The sequence below is a fragment of the Coregonus lavaretus genome, assembly GCF_964263955.1.
Source record: "Coregonus lavaretus genome assembly, contig: HAP1_SCAFFOLD_326, whole genome shotgun sequence".
Taxonomy (NCBI): Eukaryota; Metazoa; Chordata; class Actinopteri; order Salmoniformes; family Salmonidae; genus Coregonus; species Coregonus lavaretus.
Genome location: NW_028164829.1, coordinates 234,951 through 254,887, shown reverse-complemented (window position 1 = coordinate 254,887; position 19,937 = coordinate 234,951). Strand labels below are relative to the sequence as shown.

The window sequence follows — 19,937 nt, the reverse complement described above, 5'->3', positions numbered from 1 at the left end:
GATCTCTCTCTCTCTCTGTTCTCTCTCTCTCTCACTCTATTCTCTCTGTTCTCTCTCTCTCTCCCTCTCTCTGTGTTTCCAGGGAACCAGAGAAACGAGGGAGTGAGAAGAAGTCTGCAGGCTCAGGATCTCCCCCTGCTGGCAGTCCTACCCCCTCCTCCACCACTACTCCCTCCATCCCTCCTTCCTCCTCTTCCTCCTCCATCCGTACAGCCTGCCTGCCCTACTCACTTGCCTTTAGTGTGCTGCTACAGTGCCTGAAGATGGTACACTGCACACTTACACATGTTACAGACCACACACGTATTACACACACACACACACACACACACACCACACATATTACACACACACACACCACACACACACACACACCACACATATTACCCACACACACCACACACACACACACACACACACACACACCACACACATATTACACACACACCACACACATATTACACACACACACCATACACACACACACACACACAATTCTTTCTTTTTACAATGTCCTTAAGAAACAATTGCGTTTCCCAGGAATAACTTTAAACCAGCAGAAATAATCTGAAAAACATTGTGAAAAAAAAGTTACAAGATTGTTCCTGCACTAATATCTAATATTTATAACACTGTTTCAGTGCATAAACAAGTACTTACACTCTCCCTCCCTAACCCTGTGTGTCTCTCTCCCTCCCTAACCCTGTGTCTCTCTCCCTCCCTAACCCTGTGTGTGTCTCTCCCTCCCTAACCCTGTGTGTCTCTCCCTCCCTAACCCTGTGTCTCTCTCTCCCTCCCTAACCCTGTGTCTCTCTCCCTCCCTAACCCTGTGTCTCTCTCCCTCCCTAACCCTGTGTCTCTCTCCCTCCCTAACCCTGTGTGTCTCTCTCCCTCCCTAACCCTGTGTGTCTCTCTCCCTCCCTAACCCTGTGTCTCTCTCCCTCTCTAACCCTGTGTGTCTCTCTCCCTCCCTAACCCTGTGTGTCTCTCCCTCCCTAACCCTGTGTCTCTCTCTCCCTCCCTAACCCTGTGTCTCTCTCCCTCCCTAACCCTGTGTCTCTCTCCCTCCCTAACCCTGTGTCTCTCTCCCTCCCTAACCCTGTGTGTCTCTCTCCCTCCCTAACCCTGTGTGTCTCTCTCCCTCCCTAACCCTGTGTGTCTCTCTCCCTCCCTAACCCTGTGTGTCTCTCCCTCCCTAACCCTGTGTCTCTCTCTCCCTCCCTAACCCTGTGTCTCTCTCCCTCCCTAACCCTGTGTCTCTCTCCCTCCCTAACCCTGTGTCTCTCTCCCTCCCTAACCCTGTGTCTCTCTCCCTCCCTAACCCTGTGTGTCTCTCTCCCTCCCTAACCCTGTGTGTGTCTCTCCCTCCCTAACCCTGTGTGTCTCTCTCTCCCTCCCTAACCCTGTGTGTGTCTCTCTCCCTCCCTAACCCTGTGTGTCTCTCCCTCCCTAACCCTGTGTGTCTCTCTCCCTCCCTAACCCTGTGTCTCTCTCCCTCCCTAACCCTGTGTCTCTCTCTCCCTCCCTAACCCTGTGTCTCTCTCTCCCTCCCTAACCCTGTGTCTCTCTCTCCCTCCCTAACCCTGTGTCTCTCTCTCCCTCCCTAACCCTGTGTGTCTCTCTCCCTCCCTAACCCTGTGTGTCTCTCTCCCTCCCTAACCCTGTGTCTCTCTCTCCCCCCCTAACCCTGTGTGTCTCTCTCTCCCTCCCTAACCCTGTGTCTCTCTCTCCCTCCCTAACCCTGTGTCTCTCTCCCTCCCTAACCCTGTGTGTCTCTCTCCCTCCCTAACCCTGTGTGTCTCTCTCTCCCTCCCTAACCCTGTGTCTCTCTCCCTCCCTAACCCTGTGTGTCTCTCTCCCTCCCTAACCCTGTGTCTCTCTCCCTCCCTAACCCTGTGTCTCTCTCCCTCCCTAACCCTGTGTGTCTCTCTCCCTCCCTAACCCTGTGTCTCTCTCCCTCCCTAACCCTGTGTGTCTCTCTCCCTCCCTAACCCTGTGTGTCTCTCTCCCTCCCTAACCCTGTGTGTCTCTCTCCCTCCCTAACCCTGTGTGTCTCTCCCTCCCTAACCCTGTGTGTCTCTCTCCCTCCCTAACCCTGTGTCTCTCTCCCTCCCTAACCCTGTGTGTCTCTCTCCCTCCCTAACCCTGTGTCTCTCTCCCTCCCTAACCCTGTGTGTCTCTCCCTCCCTAACCCTGTGTGTCTCTCTCTCCCTCCCTAACCCTGTGTGTCTCTCTCCCTCCCTAACCCTGTGTGTGTCTCTCTCCCTCTCTCTGTGCGTGACTCTGTGTGTGTGTGTGTGTGTCTCTCTCCCTCTCTCTGTGCGTGACTCTGTGTGTGTGTGTGTGTGTCTCTCTTCCTCTGTGTGTGTCTCTGTGTTACAGGAGACCGACTGGAAGGTGTTGAAGCTGGTGCTAGATAAGATGTCCTGGACCCTGCAGTATAAAGTCCTGCTGCTGTCCTCTCCCTGCAGCATAGACCAGCTCTGTTCTACACTCTGTGTTATGGTACACACTGTTACAGGTTTTGGTTTTTCCATCTATGTTTTGAGGTTGGACGTTAGCACGTTAGGGCGCACTGATTGATGTCACCTCGTCAGTCATTATGTGTTACACCTGTGCTTGTTGCCATCTGGTTAGTCGGAAGGTTTTTCACCTGTGCGGGCCCAGGTGCTATTTAAGAGTGGCTGACCCAGTGCTCCAGTTGTCTTGATAGATGGAGGGTTAACACCTTTAGTTGTCTTGATAGATGTGGAGGGTTAACACGTTTAGTTGTCTTGATAGATGGAGGGTTAACACCTTTAGTTGTCTTGATAGATGTGGAGGGTTAACACCTTTAGTTGTCTTGATAGATGGAGGGTTAACACCTTTAATTGTCTTGATAGATGGAGGGTGAACACCTTTAGTTGTCTTGATAGATGGAGGGTTAACACCTTTAGTTGTCTTGATAGATGTGGAGGGTTAACACCTTTAGTTGTCTTGATAGATGGAGGGTTAACTCTTTTAGTTGTCTTGATAGATGGAGGGTTAACACCTTTAGTTGTCTTGATAGATGGAGGGTTAACATCTTTAGTTGTCTTGATAGATGGAGGGTTAACTCATTTAGTTGTCTTGATAGATGGAGGGTTAACATCTTTAGTTGTCTTGATAGATGGAGGGTTAACTCCTTTAGTTGTCTTGATAGATGGAGGGTTAACACCTTTAGTTGTCTTGATAGATGGAGGGTTAACTCCTTTAGTTGTCTTGATAGATGGAGGGTTAACACCTTTAGTTGTCTTGATAGATGGAGGGTTAACACCTTCAGTTGTCTTGATAGATGGAGGGTTAACTCCTTTAGTTGTCTTGATAGATGGAGGGTTAACACCTTTAGTTGTCTTGATAGATGGAGGGTTAACACCTTCAGTTGTCTTGATAGATGGAGGGTTAACTCCTTTAGTTGTCTTGATAGATGGAGGGTTAACTCATTTAGTTGTCTTGATAGATGGAGGGTTAACACCTTTAGTTGTCTCTCCCTATTTTGATTTCTGGACGAACAATCCTTTATCTGATTTCCCTGATTTGGTCTTGCTCCACTTTGTGGTTTGCTTCCTGTCTTTAAGTTTGGTGTGTTTTTTTTTTTCTTCTTTTGTTTGTCTCTTCTTGGGCAAATTTAGTGGGTCTCATGGTGGGTGTCTTTTAGGTCCCAGTTGTTGTTGCTAGTCAACTTTCTGTGGACTACCCCATGAGTGTCTTTCAGAACCCCTCCTAAAACCCCACCTGTTTCATTTAGGTTGTTGGTCAGTGTTAGTTCCCCCTTCTGTTTGAGATACATTATTTGGTTTTCTTGGTGGGGAATGTAACAACACATTATTGTCACTTAGGTCTCTCTCTGACGCTGTGGATTTGTGCCTGTGTGTTTGTGTGTCTCTCTCTGTCTCTGTCTCTCTCTGTCTCTCCCTCTGTCTCTCTCTGTCTAGGTAACAGACCGTCTTATCTCAGAGCGTCTGAAGAAGACTCCAGACGGTTTCAGTCGTACTGACGTCCAGCTGGCTGTAGTGCCTGTTCTCACAGCTATCACATCATACCACAACTACCTAGAACAGGCCAGACAGGTACACAAGCACACACACTGAAATATGCAACGAAAACATTGTTTTGATGAAGGCAAAGAGCGTATTTTCATTAGAAGCATTAGTCTACTTAGTTACATTTTTAACAAAAGCCTGCCCAAACAGATGGCAAAACATTAACACCTGCCAAATGCGGGTAACTTGGTTAAAAGAGGAAGAATTGTAGCTTTCTAGTGCTGTTAACTGTATGTCTCAACTCCCACTATTAAGGGAATAAACGGTGAGTCGCAGCGTTTGCAGTCCTTCATTTAGCAAACACCTCAACTCAAGCAACTGTTTTTCCAGTTTAGACAGAGAATATAAACATTATATTTAGTTATATGATTAATATTTAGTTCATATTTAGTTGTCTACTGTGCTACTAGCTCCAGTGTGCTAGCTAGCCAGTGTGTTTACATTTTCATTCATTTTCCATGAGAAAAAGGCTTGTGGAAAAGCATATTTCTTGCGGCTCTCATCATTAAAGGGATAGTTCACTAAAATGACAGTTGAATCTTTTTTTCACTTGGCTGCTATTAGGCTACTGTAGAGGTTTTCTGTGGTTTTACTGGTTTTCCAGGGTCTATATGCAACATCACTTTTCTTTTAGGGCCAGTAAAAAGTCTGAGTGGCTGGTGAATATATTTTTGAAATCAGTAAATACTATGGCTCGTTCACCATAAAGTACATTTCATGAGCCTATGTTTGAGTGAAAGACAATTCCATTGATGGCATTTGCGGGTGTAGGCCTAACAGAAAATAAAACATTTGGGCTTGTGCCTTTTGAGAGCTTAATGTCAACCCCTGAACATACATAATATTATCATTGTTCTCTCTCTCTCCTCTGTTCTCTCTCTCCCTACCTTCATCTCTCAGAGGGAGTTGGTTCAGTGTTTGGAGACAGGGCTGATATACCGCTGTGCCAAGCAGTGTGTGGTTGCCCTGACAATGTGCACCGTGGAGATGCCTGACATCATGATTAAACTCCTCCCCGCCCTCATCGTCAAGCTGACGCACATCTCGGCGACCGTCGCCATGGCGTCGCCCATGCTGGAATTCCTGTCCAGTGAGAACACACCCTCATTTTCCCGCCCTGATAGATATAAGCCAATCAGAGAGCAGGATCTGTATATACAGGAAGTTAGATCAGCCAATGAATGTGTGAAGGATTCTTCATATTTCACTTCCTAATTCATGTTAGATAATGTTTACATATGGGAAACACACCTAATATACCTCACACAGTCATGTTATATACTTTACAATGTCTTTACAGTAAAGATAACTCAGTGATCCAATTACATCCTTACCTGTTGATGATGGTGTCACATGGCAAGGTTAGATTATGTCATGCTAACTGTGTGTGTGTGTATCGTAGCTCTGGTGCGGCTGCCCCATCTCTATGCTAACTTCGTAGCAGAGCAGTACGTCAGTGTGTTCGCCATCTCCCTGCCCTACACCAACCCCTCCAAGTGAGTACGCACACACACTCAACACGTACGTATGCACGCACGCACGCTCACAAACACTCTCACTCTCTTTCTCTACCTCCCTCACACTCTCTCCCTCCCTCCTCTCTATACCACCATCCTTTTCACTCTCTCCCTCTCTCTCTCTCTCCCTCCCTCTCTCTCTCCAGGTTTAACCAGTACATTGTGTCGTTGGCTCACCATGTCATCTCCATGTGGTTTATCCTCCTCTCTCTCCAGGTTTAACCAGTACATTGTGTCGTTGGCTCACCATGTCATCTCCATGTGGTTTATCCGCTGCAGACTCACCTTCAGAAAGGACTTTGTGCAGTACATCACCAAGGTAGGTGTGTGTTCTGTGTTTCCACGTGTGTAATAGTCTCCCTTTTTCCTGAGTCATTTTTGTTGTATCCACTCCCTCCTCCTTTCTACTGTCTCTCTCTCTCTCGCCCCCCCCCCCCCCCCCCCCCTCTCTCCAGGGTCTGCGCTCCAATGCTCTGATGCCGTTTGATGACACCCACGACACCCAGAGCAGCTTCCGCGCTCGCAGCACCAGCCTCAATGAGAGGCCCAAGAGGTACACACACTACACACACTACACACACACACTATACACACACACACACACACACACTACACACACGGCCGGGTCACATGACTGCTCATTGTAGATCTTGTGACTGCATGCCCCGTACAGGAGGTTGGTGTTGTCAGGGTAACACAGGACTCAGCATGACTGTCGTTGTTGTGGTGTGATGGTTGTTATGGTTTCCCACAGGTTGCTATGGTGATCATTTCTCTGTGTTTTGGTCGTTTGTTTTTTGTTGGTAAATATTTTCTGTTGGTTGTTGTTGTCTCAAGTCCACTCATTCACATTATTACCACAACATACACAAAGAGGTCGAAGAGAGGAGTGTGGGTCTTTCTCGCTCTGTCTCTCTCTCGCGCTCTCTGTCTCTCTCGCTCTGTCTCTCTCGCTCTGTCTCTCTCTCGCTCTGTCTCTCTCTCGCTCTCTGTCTCTCTCTCGCTCTCTGTCTCTCTCTCGCTCTGTCTCTCTCTCTCTCGCTCTGTCTCTCGCTCTCTGTCTCGCTTTCTGTCTCGCTTTCTGTCTCGCTCTCTGTCTCGCTCTCTCGCGCTCTCTCTCTCGCTCTGTCTCTCTCTCGCTCTGTCTCTCTCTCGCTCTCTCTCGTGTCAGTGACTAATGACTTCAGTAAAATTGTCACCGTACACACACACACACACACACACACACACACACACTCTCTCTCTCTGTTTAAAGGGAGTTTTTCTCAGCAGGGCAGCTGTTTGACTGAGATCTATTAAAGAGACGCTCAGAGAAATAATCCCCAAAATCATCTTATAAAACCACATTATAAAATACTTATAAAATCATCTTATAAAATCACGTTATAAAATATCCCGTCTTAGAATAATAACAAAAGTGACTTCCTTAACCCCCGTCCCACCTAAGTCCCACCCCTACCCATAACCAAGCCACCCTAACGGTCCCTTGGAGTGTCAATCAAAAGCCCCGGCTAACCAGCTTAGTTCTGTCATAATCAAGTCCTGACCTAACTGACATCGTCTAGAATCGCTCTTTTTAATTCTGTGAGCAAGTTGACTTCATGCACCAATGTTGATGATGGACTTGGGGCCCAACCCTCCACTCCCTTTTCCTCCCTTGTTTCTTCGTGATTGTGAGGAGATTTAACTTTAACAGAAAATCTCCTCCACTCCCAATCGCTTCCCTTGCTTTTTCTGTGGTGACATTGGGGAGAGAGTAGATTCTCTCTCCTACTTTCTCCTCTCCTGCTTTCCCTCTCCTCTTCTGTTGGCGCCCAAAATGTAACTTCCTGATTTCTTTGTGCCCTCCATGGCAACGCCCATGCTCCCATAGTAACCCACCATTGTAACGAGCACACTCCCATAGTAACCAGCTAGTCCTAGCACACTCCCATGGTAATTCTCCATAGTAACACATAATAACAATGTTCAATTAAGAGCCTGTACTGACCCCCACCGTCCCAGACCCTGTACTGACCCCCACCGTCCCAGACCCTGTACTGACCCCTACCCCACCGTCCCAGACCCCCTAACCCTGTACTGACCCCCACCGTCCCAGACCCCCTAACCCTGTCCTGACCCCCACCGTCCCAGACCCTGTACTGACCCCTACCCCACCGTCCTAGACCCCCTAACCCTGTACTGACCCCCACCGTCCCAGACCCCCTAACCCTGTACTGACCCCCACCGTCCCAGACCCCCTAACCCTGTCCTGACCCCCACCTAACCTTCCCAGACCCCCTAACCCTGTCCTGACCCCCACATAACCTTCCCAGACCCCCTAACCCTGTCCTGACCCCCACCCAACCGTCCCAGACCCCCTAACCCTGTCCTGACCCCCACCCAACCTTCCCAGACCCCCTAACCCTGTCCTGACCCCCACCCAACCTTCCCAGACCCCCTAACCCTGTCCTGACCCCCACCCAACCTTCCCAGACCCCCTAACCCTGTCCTGACCCCCACCCAACCTTCCCAGACCCCCTAACCCTTTCCTGACCCCCACCCAACCTTCCCAGACCCCCTAACCCTGTCCTGACCCCCACCCAACCTTCCCAGACCCCCTAACCCTGTCCTGACCCCCACCCAACCTCCCCAGACCCCCTAACCCTGTCCTGACCCCCACCCAACCTCCCCAGACCCCCTAACCCTGTCCTGACCCCCACCCAACCTTCCCAGACCCCCTAACCCTGTCCTGACCCCCACCCAACCTTCCCAGACCCCCTAACCCTGTCCTGACCCCCACCCAACCTCCCCAGACCCCCTAACCCTGTCCTGACCCCCACCCAACCTCCCCAGACCCCCTAACCCTGTCCTGACCCCCACCCAACCTTCCCAGACCCCCTAACCCTGTCCTGACCCCCACCCAACCTTCCCAGACCCCCTAACCCTGTCCTGACCCCCACCCAGCCTTCCCAGACCCCCTAACCCTGTCCTGACCCCCACCCAACCTTCCCAGACCCCCTAACCCTGTCCTGACCCCCACCCAACCTTCCCAGACCCCCTAACCCTGTCCTGACCCCCACCCAACCTTCCCAGACCCCCTAACCCTGTCCTGACCCCCACCCAACCTCCCCAGACCCCCTAACCCTGTCCTGACCCCCACCCAACCTTCCCAGACCCCCTAACCCTGTCCTGCTCCTGTGTATACTTACTGTAGCTACTGTGCCTCTGTAGGAGTTGGAGAGATGCATGTCAGGTCTAAAAACAGATCTAAGATGGCTGTATAATAATAAAGGGAGAATTGTACCAGGGTCCCTTTTGAGGTTGTAGGTATTTTGATAAAGTAATGAACGTTTAAAAAAACTATGCAGTTAGGCTATGATTAGAATATTCACACATTAAACATAGTTTCTCCTGTAACTTCACCTTTCTAGTAGTTACAGAATCCAACTATGTCTTAGAGTTGTAGATGGACAATGTGTCGCAGTACATAAGACCTCAGTTTGTAGTTAAAGAGTAGATCATGTTTTCATGATTTATTGGTTCTTGTGTTTAGATCAGGCATGCTCTGCTCCAAACCCTGCTTTATCCTACACATTTCTTTCAGTTAGTTCTATCATTTGTTGTGTTTAATCTCTTCCTTACACCTTGTTGTGTTGATTGTTGGTGTTTTGTATTAACCCTCCTCGGACCATGTTGATCTTTTGAGTTGGTTGTTTCAGCTGTTGTGTTGATTGTTTTAACCCCTCCGACCCTGCTCTGAGTCCATCCTCTATAACAGATCAATGCGTCCCAAATGGCGCCCTATTCCCTTTATAGTGCACTACTTCTGACCCATATAGGGCATAGGGCGCCATTTGGGACGCATCCTCAGTCATAACAACGTGGGCGTCTCCTCTTGCTGCTTAATGTGATGATGTCTCATTTTCTTTCAGGAATAGTTTGTTGTTTTTGTTGTGAAAAAGCCGACGCTGTTTATCTCCCTACTGCTTTATGGTTGTTCCTTCCTTCCTTCCTTCCTTCCTTCCTTCCTTCCTTCCTTCCTTCCTTTCTTATTTTTCTCTTCGTATTTGTCCGGTTCATAGTGTTCACTGCTGTTAATTTTCTCAAATTGTTTTTGTTTGTTTGTTTGTTTTTGTTTACTCTTTGGCTGTTTTGACCCCTCCCCCCTCCCCTCCTCTGACTGGGCGCTGCGTTGTGGGCGTGGTTTCGGGGGGGTCGGCGACACCCTGGATCCCTCCATTGCAATTGGCACTCTCTCTTCTGCTCGCCCCCTGACCTTCGCCCTCTGACCCTTTGACCTTCGTGCCTCCCCTTGCCCCTCATCCTTCCGTGACGTGTGTCCGTTGGTCACCTGGTGGTCGTGCGGGGCCGTTCTGACGTGACGGGCAACATTTCCTGAATTCCATTTCCTGTTGGCCGTTACCTCTCTCCCTGTCCCTTTTGCCAACACACAATCCCACCCACCCCCTTGCCCACACACACTAACCCCCCCCCCCCACCCTCCACTCCTGCCACGTTGCCATGGTCCCCAGTCTACGGGCAGCCAAAATGGCAAAGGCTCACCACCAGCAGCAGCAGGCGTCATTGGCAATGGCAGCAGGTGTAGCGGCGAGTACCGGCTCACCCGTTAAAGAGCTGAGAGATCTGTCGGCCATGGACGCCTTCCGCTCCCGAAGCATCAGCGTCTCCGACCACGCGGTGCGCAGGTAGAGAGCACTCTGGGTAACCAGGAAATAAAACCCAGAAAATACAATTTCCTGCTTCCGTTGGGGGGCGGGGCTTGGTGGGGGCGGGAGCCATTGTCATGAGGACCGGCGGGCGGTTGCCAGGAAAACCTGGGTTGTGCGGCGGTTGCATGCTGGAGGAGGGTTTATTTGTTGTTTGGTTTTTTGGGCTGCAATTTTAATTATTAAAAAAATTTTTTTTACTACATTTGACTTATTTTGCTGCATGCAGTTTGTGCTTCCGAAAACATCTAGATTTCTGTGAATGTTTTTCTGTTTGAGTTAATCCCGTTTTGGCTTCTTTTCTTTCTCTGATGCTTTAGTTTGTTATGAATAGTTGTTTTGGTTTGTTTTGGTTGTGGTGTTTGCTGGGTGTTGCTGTGCTGACTGGATTTAATTTACCCAACTGACTGATGAATGGCTGGAGAAAAACAGTGTACTGAGACAAGACTGACAGCCACTGCAACCAATGTTTGGCTTTCCCTCTTCTCTGTGGGAGGGGACTAATGCGCTATGGGCCAATGAGAATTCAGGCTCACACACAACACACATGCTTTGCACGCTGCCTGCGCAGTTTTCTTTTGCATTCCATTTGTTTGAACCACAGACGCTTGGACAGTGTTCAGCTACCTTCGCTGATATACAACCATCTGTCTGTCTGTGGGATGTTGGGGTTCGTTGATGACCAGGGTTGAACAGTGTTCAGCTACCTTCGCTGATATACAACCATCTGTCTGTCTGTGGGATGTTGGGGTTCGTTGATGACCAGGGTTGAACAGTGTTCAGCTACCTTCGCTGATATACAACCATCTGTCTGTCTGTGGGATGTTGGGGTTCGTTGATGACCAGGGTTGCAAAATTCCGGTAACTTTCCCAGAATTCCCAGGTTTTTCAAGAAATCCCGGTTGGAAAATTCCTGGATTTCCCGATCATTCCTTCCAGATTCCAGGAATATTCCAACCGGGATTTCTGGAAAAAACTGGGAATTTGGGGAAAGTTACCAGAATTGTGCAACCCTATTAATGACTGGGTTTGGGGTTTTGTGATGTCTATCTCTCTCCAACTGACTCAAACAATGACTCCTGCCATGCACCAAATCACTACACATACTTACCTAGCAGCTTGACTGTGAGAGTGACTGACTGAGTGAATGAAAGGGATCAGACATTGCAGTCCGTGGTGGTTAGATAATGTTTAATCACTTCCCTCTCTTCGTCTCTGTGTTCTTCTCAAACCCATAGGCGTCCATAGGTTGCTATTGAGCGGTCTGTCAGATAGCGAATTAGCTCCGCTGACACTCAACTAGGCAGCTGTCAAATACTAGCCTGAGTGCCAGTCTGTGTTGTCACGGTAACTCATTGTCATGCCAATGAGCAATGGAGTTGGCAAGAGCACAAACAGATCTGGGAACAGGCTACTCAAGTACTCGTTTTAATCAAAATGGTCCCAAGGAGACGGAGGAAGAAGTGCATAGCTTTCCAGTCCCTGTTACAGAGACTTATATTGTCCCAAGGAGATGGAGGAAGAAGTGCATAGCTTTCCAGTCCCTGTTACAGAGACTTATATTGTCCCAAGGAGACGGAGGAAGAAGTGCATAGCTTTCCAGTCCCTGTTACAGAGACTTATATTGTTTAGTGGAATCTGGATGGCGGTCGGTACTACTCCTGACCAGCAGGGGACAGGAGACTGTCAGTAGAGTAGAGTCTGAATACAGCCTGAGGAGCTCCCCCCCCCCCCCCCCCCCCCCCCTACACACTGATCCAAGGCCAGTTTTGTGTTTCCCCTCTAATGGTTAGGGATAGGATTGGGGCAAGCTGATCCTAGATCTGTGCCTATGAGAAAGTACAGTATTTGAGATTCCTCAAACAGAAGGTCTAACAGACTCACCTCAGTGTGTGACTATGGCTTACGTCCCAAATGGTACCCAATTCCCTTCATAGTGCACTACTTTTGACCAGAGCCCTATGGGGTTCCCTATGGGCCCTGGTCAAAGGTAGTGCACTACATAGGGAATAGGGTGCCATTTGGGACTCGACCACAGACTTAGTGCCTCAGCGGTACCTGCTAGCTACAGGTGTTCTGCCTGCCTTCCACTAGTGGTCTGCTTTCTTACACACAAATGCACACACACACACTCCTACTAGCAACAGGGAGTCAGTCAGCCCTATTCAACTGTTTTTAACTTAGCTTTAACTGCCATTCAAGGAATCTTTCATTTCATTTTAACAGTGCCCCCCTCCTCGCTCTCCTTAGTCCGTACCTCTTAACTCCAAAGCGACAGTCAGACAGCTTTTTTTGTTGTTGAAAACATTCAAAGCAACGTTTTGAACTTTTGTCTTTTTAGCTAATAAAGGTATGCCTAAATGCTTTTGGCACAGCGCAGGTATCAAAGACAGGTTTTGTCTGTCCTTCAATGGAACACGTCAAATGTGTTTAAGTTCAACACAACAGAGCATTTCCTCTTTATTTGTTTGAACACAGAGAGAGAGGGGGCGGAGAGAGAGAGAAGGTTGTGGAAAAACCCAATCGGACACAGCCACTGCTGCAATGCTGATCTATGTTGAAAGAGCTGTTGTTGTGATGGCTGGCTGGAGAAACTGATGTTAGATAACACTACGGCCATGTCTCATTCCAAAAGGCTCGCTGCCTCCCTCCTCAAGAGGCAGCGTCCTTATGGATTGAGGCACAGCCCAGTAATAACAGATAAGAGACTGACACAGAACCCTACTGAATGGTGGACGCCTTCCCTCAGACTCTATGTAGTTCTGCTTTAAGGGGTTTAGGGTTTAGGGTACTGGAATTCATGATGGGACCGTCACTACGTCCCAAATGGCACCTTATATCTCATCCCTGGTCAAGGTAGAGCCCTGTGTAGGGAATAGGGTTCCAGACTTTATCTTACACTAAACCATGGACTTCATGTTCAATATGACCAGGTTAAGGTGATAATCATGCTGTAATGATGTGCTCCCCAAAAGACTACCTGAAGGACGGTACCGATCTGGTGAGATAAGAGAAAGATGTTCTTGGTTATTTTGTGGTCATGGCGGTCTGAATGGGTGTCCACCAGAGCAGCTGGGTCAGTGCGGCCGGGTCATGGGTCAATTAAGGGTTGAACACTCTGCTTGCTGTGTACACTGTGCTGCTGGGTAATGCTGGTCACAAACTGGGACTTGGTCTGAGTTAGCGATAGCATTAGCAGTAGCGATAGCATTAGCAGTAGCGATAGCATTAGCAGTAGCGATAGCATTAGCAGTAGCGATAGCATTAGCAGTAGCGATAGCAATAGCATTAACAATAGTGCTGGCAGTAGTGATAGCGTTAGCGATAGTGATAGCATTAGGGAGAGCGAGCTGCAGTGTCTACATGCTTTTGTTTCAGTTCCGCACTAATGCACCTGATTTTAAATAATCATGGTCTGGATTTAATATCATAGTTAGTGAGTTATTTGGCCCAGCTCTAATCAGGTGTGTTAATGTTGGGTTGATGCCATTTGAGACACAGACAATGCGTTTTTATATTCTGTTACACAAGACGGACAGAACTGATGCAGGTAGAGGGAAAATAACTTCTAGAGGGATGAGCCACTTACAGAGAACGAAGGAAGGAAGGAAGAAAGAAGGAATGCTCTTCTCCTCCTCTTCTCCTCTCCTTCTCTCTTCTCTTCTTCTTCTCCTCTCCTCTTCTTCACCTCCTCTCCTCCGTCTCCTGCGTCACTCTCACTTGTGCCTTCCTCTACAGGGCTATGGTTATGTCATCCTCTCTCCATCTCTCCATCCTATCTCCATCTCTCCATCCTCTCTCCATCTCTCCATACTATCTCCATCTCTCCATCCTCTCTCCATCTCTCCATCCTCTCTCCATCCTCTCTCCATCCTCTCTCCATCTCTCCATCCTCTCTCCATCCTCTCTCCATCTCTCCATCCTCTCTCCATCATCTCTCCGTCCTATCTCCATCTCTCCATCCTCTCTCCATCTCTCCATCCTCTCTCCATCTCTCCATCCTCTCTCCATCTCTCCATCCTCTCTCCATCTCTCCATCCTCTCTCCATCATCTCTCCGTCCTATCTCCATCTCTCCATCCTATCTTCATCCCCCTTTCTTTTATCCCTGCTACTGTCTCAGTGTTTGGGCTGAAGGATCACATGTTTAAAGTCTTGGTGATTTAAACAGACAGACAGGCAGGCAGGGAGACAGCCAGTTTGAATGATTTACATTAGTTTACAACACATACAGAGAGACTTCTCAATATCTAGTATATCATGTAGATATCTTTCATGTAGACGTGTGGACATAGAGGCTGCATTTATTTGTGTTTAATCCGTAAGATTACTTCCTAACTAGATTCTGTTGTAGTTTGGATGGTGTTTGTCTGAACTCTTGGTTCCTACATCAAACCCATTCACTGTAGTCATTGCATTCCTCTTGAAGACAGGTATAACTTTGCCTTGGTCTCGTGTCTCGTTGTCCTACAGAACAGAACAGTAGCTGTGTGTTCCGTTAGAGGTGTTCCAATAGTTCTGATTTCCCCTGGTGGAGAGGGGGTGGCAGTGGTTACCGTGGTTACTGAGATGCCAATGGGGTCTCCACAGATGAATGCTGGGAGATTTAGATCAGGGGGGCTATTACAATACACAGCACACAGAACAGTTCCCCTGGCCCTCAGTTCTGAGTAGCATGTTGTTCTAGTATTCTCTGTCCCTCAACATAAAAGCGCCTCATCTTCCTCTATCTCTGAAACCAGCTGTGGTTCCTGTGTCTTTGTAGATGGGGACACACTGTCAGCAGTAAGCGCTTCAGATTCACAGAGGGAACAGATGACAGATCATTTCAAACGCCCAGGCTTCTGCTACAGTTACTCATACCAAGTCCCAGCTCATTTGTGTGTGAGAGCGAGAGATATTTGCTTATCTGTGTTTGCTTACATCAGCGGTGTACACCTGAGTGAAAGGTAAAAGCCAGGCTGTGTGTGTGTGAGAGATAATGCATTGCTGTGTGTGTGTGTGAGATAATGCATTGCTGCGTGTGTGTGAGAGATAATGCATTGCTGCGTGTGTGTGAGAGATAATGCATTGCTGCGTGTGTGTGAGAGATAATGCATTGCTGCGTGTGTGTGAGAGATAATGCATTGCTGCGTGTGTGTGAGAGATAATGCATTGCTGTGTGTGTGTGAGAGATAATGCATTGCTGCGTGTGTGTGAGAGATAATGCATTGCTGTGTGTGTGTGTGAGAGATAATGCATTGCTGCGTGTGTGTGAGAGATAATGCATTGCTGCGTGTGTGTGAGAGATAATGCATTGCTGCGTGTGTGTGAGAGATAATGCATTGCTGCGTGTGTGTGAGAGATAATGCATTGCTGTGTGTGTGTGAGAGATAATGCATTGCTGCGTGTGTGTGAGAGATAATGCATTGCTGCGTGTGTGTGAGAGATAATGCATTGCTGCGTGTGTGTGTGAGAGATAATGCATTGCTGCGTGTGTGTGTGATTCCGAGATTGCATGCCTTCCTCTCTGTGTGTGTCAGTGGAGGCTGCTGAGGGGAGGACGGCTCATAATAACGGTTGGAATGGAGTGTAATGGTTGGAATGGAGTGAATGGTATCAAACACATTTTGATACCATTCCATTGGCTCCATTCCAGACATTATTATGAGCCGTCGTCCCCTCAGCAGGCTCCACTGGTGTACAGTGGGGAAAAAAAGTATTTAGTCAGCCACCAATTGTGCAAGTTCTCCCACTTAAAAAGATGAGAGAGGCCTGTAATTTTCATCATAGGTACACGTCAACTATGACAGACAAAATGAGGGGAAAAAAATCCAGAAAATCACATTGTAGGATTTTTAATGAATTTATTTGCAAATTATGGTGGAAAATAAGTATTTGGTCAATAACAAAAGTTTCTCAATACTTTGTTATATACCCTTTGTTGGCAATGACACAGGTCAAACGTTTTCTGTAAATCTTCACAAGGTTTTCACACACTGTTGCTGGTATTTTGGCCCATTCCTCCATGCAGATCTCCTCTAGAGCAGTGATGTTTTGGGGCTGTCGCTGGGCAACACAGATTTTCAACTCCCTCCAAAGATTTTCTATGGGGTTGAGATCTGGAGACTGGCTAGGCCACTCCAGGACCTTGAAATGCTTCTTACGAAGCCACTCCTTCGTTGCACGGGCGGTGTGTTTGGGATCATTGTCATGCTGAAAGACCCAGCCACGTTTCATCTTCAATGCCCTTGCTGATGGAAGGAGGTTTTCACTCAAAATCTCACGATACATGGCCCCATTCATTCTTTCCTTTTACACGGATCAGTCGTCCTGGTCCCTTTGCAGAAAAACAGCCCCAAAGCATGATGTTTCCACCCCCATGCTTCACATTAGGTATGGTGTTCTTTGGATGCAACTCAGCATTCTTTGTCCTCCAAACACGACGAGTTGAGTTTTTACCAAAAAGTTATATTTTGGTTTCATCTGACCATATGCCATTCTCCCAATCCTCTTCTGGATCATCCAAATGCACTCTAGCAAACTTCAGACGGGCCTGGACATGTACTGGCTTAAGCAGGGGGACACGTCTGGCACTGCAGGATTTGAGTCCCTGGCGGCGTAGTGTGTTACTGATGGTAGGCTTTGTTACTTTGGTCCCAGCTCTCTGCAGGTCATTCACTAGGCCCCCCCCCCCCGTGTGGTTCTGGGATTTTTGCTCACCGTTCTTGTGATCATTTTGACCCCACGGGGTGAGATCTTGCGTGGAGCCCCAGATCGAGGGAGATTATCAGTGGTCTTGTATGTCTTCCATTTCCTAATAATTGCTCCCACAGTTGATTTCTTCAAACCAAGCTGCTTACCTATTGCAGATTCAGTCTTCCCAGCCTGGTGCAGGTCTACAATTTTGTTTCTGGTGTCCTTTGACAGCTCTTTGGTCTTGGCCAGAGTAGAATTTGGAGTGTGACTGTTTGAGGTTGTGGACAGGTGTCTTTTATACTGATAACAAGTTCAAACAGGTGCCATTAATACAGGTAACGAGTGGAGGACAGAGGAGCCTCTTAAAGAAGAAGTTACAGGTCTGTGAGAGCCAGAAATCATGCTTGTTTGTAGGTGACCAAATACTTATTTTTCACCATAATTTGCAAATAAATTCATAAAAAACCTACAATGTGATTTTCAGGAAATTATTTTCTCAATTTGTCTGTCATAATTGACGTGTACCTATGATGAAAATTCCAGGCCTCTCTCATCTTTTTAAGTGGGAGAACTTGCACAATTGGTGGCTGACTAAATACTTTTTTTCCCCCACTGTATGTGCGTGTCTCCCTCTCCCGTCTCTCTGACATGCTCTCTGGCGCCCCATGGCTGTAGGATGCAGACCTCCAGCACCACGTGTAGTCTGGGTTCTTCTGATGAGAACACTGTGACCCAGGCAGATGATGGGTTAAAGACTGTCCACCTGGAGTTAACTGAGACCTGTCTGGACATGATGGCTAGATACGTCTTCTCCAACTTCTCAGCCCTGCCCAAGAGGTACGGACGGGGGGGGACGGGGGTTAAAGCTGTGTTGACCACTGGATATTATATGCATTTATTAGTGAACTGTGGGTCTTCACTCTAGTCTTCATTATTCACACAATCAGAACGGGAAAAGGAGAAAAGGTTGCCTTATATGATTATCAATTGCCATAAGCCTTCAGAACTAAGTAGCCTTGACCCCTGACCCTTAACCTTTGACCCCCCCCCCTCCCCCCAGGTCTCCTATAGCAGAGTTCCTTCTAGCGGGGGGTCGCAGTATGACCTGGCTGGTGGGTAACAAGCTGATCACCATAACGACCAGCGGTGGGGTCAGAAGCCAGGCACTACTGGGAATGGACATGGTGGAGAGGCTGGGAGGAGGGGGAGAGATGAGCAGGTAACCACACACACACACACACACACACACACGGTAACGCGCGCACACACACACACACACACACACACACACTCCTACTCCTCAGTAATGTACCGTCTCTCTCCCGCCCCCTGTAGGTCAGACCCGTCCCTCCACACCCGTCAGACCAAAGAGGCTCCGGCCAAACTGGAGTCCCAGTCCAGTCAACAGCTCAACAGAGCCACACGCATCAGAGTACGATCCATGTCAGGTAGGAAGAGGATGTTCTCTCTGTCTCTCTCTCTCTCTCTCTCTCTCACACACACACATACACACTGACTTTCCCCACATTTTGTTAGCCTTAATCACATTTTTTTATACATTTATTTGTAAAAAAATAGTCTAGGTCCAAAAGGCTTCTCAACAGCTTCTACCCCCAAGCCATAAGACTCCTGAACAGCTAATCATGGCTACCCGGACTATTTTTACGAATTATCTTTGATCCCTGAAGACAGGGTCCTGAAAAAGGGACGTTTCTTTTTTTGCTGAGTTTATATATATATATATATATATATATATATATATATATATATATATATATATATATATATATATATATATATATATATATATATACACTACGTGACCAAAAGTATGTGGACACTTGCTCGTCGAACATCTCATTCCAAAATCATGGGTATTAATATGGAGTTGGTCCCCCCTTTGCAGCTATAACAGCCTCCACTCTTCTGGTAAGGCTTTCCACTAGATGTTGGAACATTGCTGGGGGGGCTTCCTTCCATTCAGCCACAAGAGCATTAGTGAGGTCGGGCACTGATGTTGGGCGATTAGACCTAGCTCGCAGTCGTCGTTCAAATTTATCCCAAAGGTGTTCAATGGGGTTGAGGTCAGGGCTCTGTGCAGGCCAGTCAAGTTCTTCCACACCGATCTTGACAAATCATTGCTGTATGGACCTCGCTTTGTGAATGGGGGCATTGCATGCTGAAAAAGGAAAGGGCCTTCCCCAAACTGTTGCCACAAAGTTGGAAGCACAGAATCATCTAGAATGTCATTGTATGCTGTAGTGTTAAGATTTCCCTTCACTGGAACTAAGGGGCCTAGCCTGAACCATGAAAAACAGACCAAGAACATTATTCCTCCTCCACCAAACTTTATGCATTGGGGCAGGTAGCGTTCTCCTGGCATCCGCCAAACCCAGAATCATCTGTCGGACTGCCAGATGGTGAAGCGTGATTCATCACTCCAGAGAACACGTTTCCACTGCTCCAGAGTCCAATTGCGGCAAGCTTTATACCACTCCAGACGATGCTTGGCATTGCGCATGGTGATCTTAGGCTTGTGTGCGGCTGCTCGGCCATGGAAACCCATTTCATGAAGCTCCCGACAAACAGTTATTGTGCTGACGTTGCTTCCAGAGGCAGTTTGGAACTCGGTAGAGAGTGTTGCGACCGAGGACAGACGATTTTTACGCGCTTCAGCACTTGGCGGTCCCGTTCTGTGAGCTTGTGTGGCCTATCACTTCGCGGCTGAGCCATTGTTGCTCCTGACGTTTCCACTTCACAATAACAGCATTTACAGTTGACCGGGCAGCTCTAGCAGGGCAGACATTTGACTAACTGACTTGTTGGAAAGGTGCCATCCTATGACGGTGCCACGTTGAAGGTCACTGAGCTCCTCAGTAAGGCCATTCTACTGCCAATGTTTGTCTATGGAGATTGCATGGCTGCATGCTCGATTTTATACACCTGTCAGCAACGGGTGTGGCTGAAATAGCC

At 48.0% G+C, this 19,937-nt stretch overlaps 1 protein-coding gene across 1 annotated transcript in view; it reads left to right on the top strand.

Annotated features, from left to right (window-relative positions):
- tsc2 (TSC complex subunit 2) overlaps positions 1-19,937 on the top strand; it is a gene marked incomplete at its 3' end in the record, with an annotated part of 49,056 nt that overhangs the window by 15,262 nt on the left and 13,857 nt on the right. Inside the window, exons 19-29 of the mRNA XM_084190302.1 lie at positions 83-266; positions 2,383-2,505; positions 3,954-4,088; positions 4,962-5,151; positions 5,464-5,557; positions 5,795-5,897; positions 6,034-6,131; positions 10,093-10,266; positions 17,640-17,801; positions 18,025-18,183; positions 18,300-18,412. Of these exons, the coding sequence (XP_084046428.1) occupies positions 83-266; positions 2,383-2,505; positions 3,954-4,088; positions 4,962-5,151; positions 5,464-5,557; positions 5,795-5,897; positions 6,034-6,131; positions 10,093-10,266; positions 17,640-17,801; positions 18,025-18,183; positions 18,300-18,412 (1,535 nt within the window). The remainder of the gene's footprint in view (positions 1-82; positions 267-2,382; positions 2,506-3,953; positions 4,089-4,961; positions 5,152-5,463; positions 5,558-5,794; positions 5,898-6,033; positions 6,132-10,092; positions 10,267-17,639; positions 17,802-18,024; positions 18,184-18,299; positions 18,413-19,937) is intronic.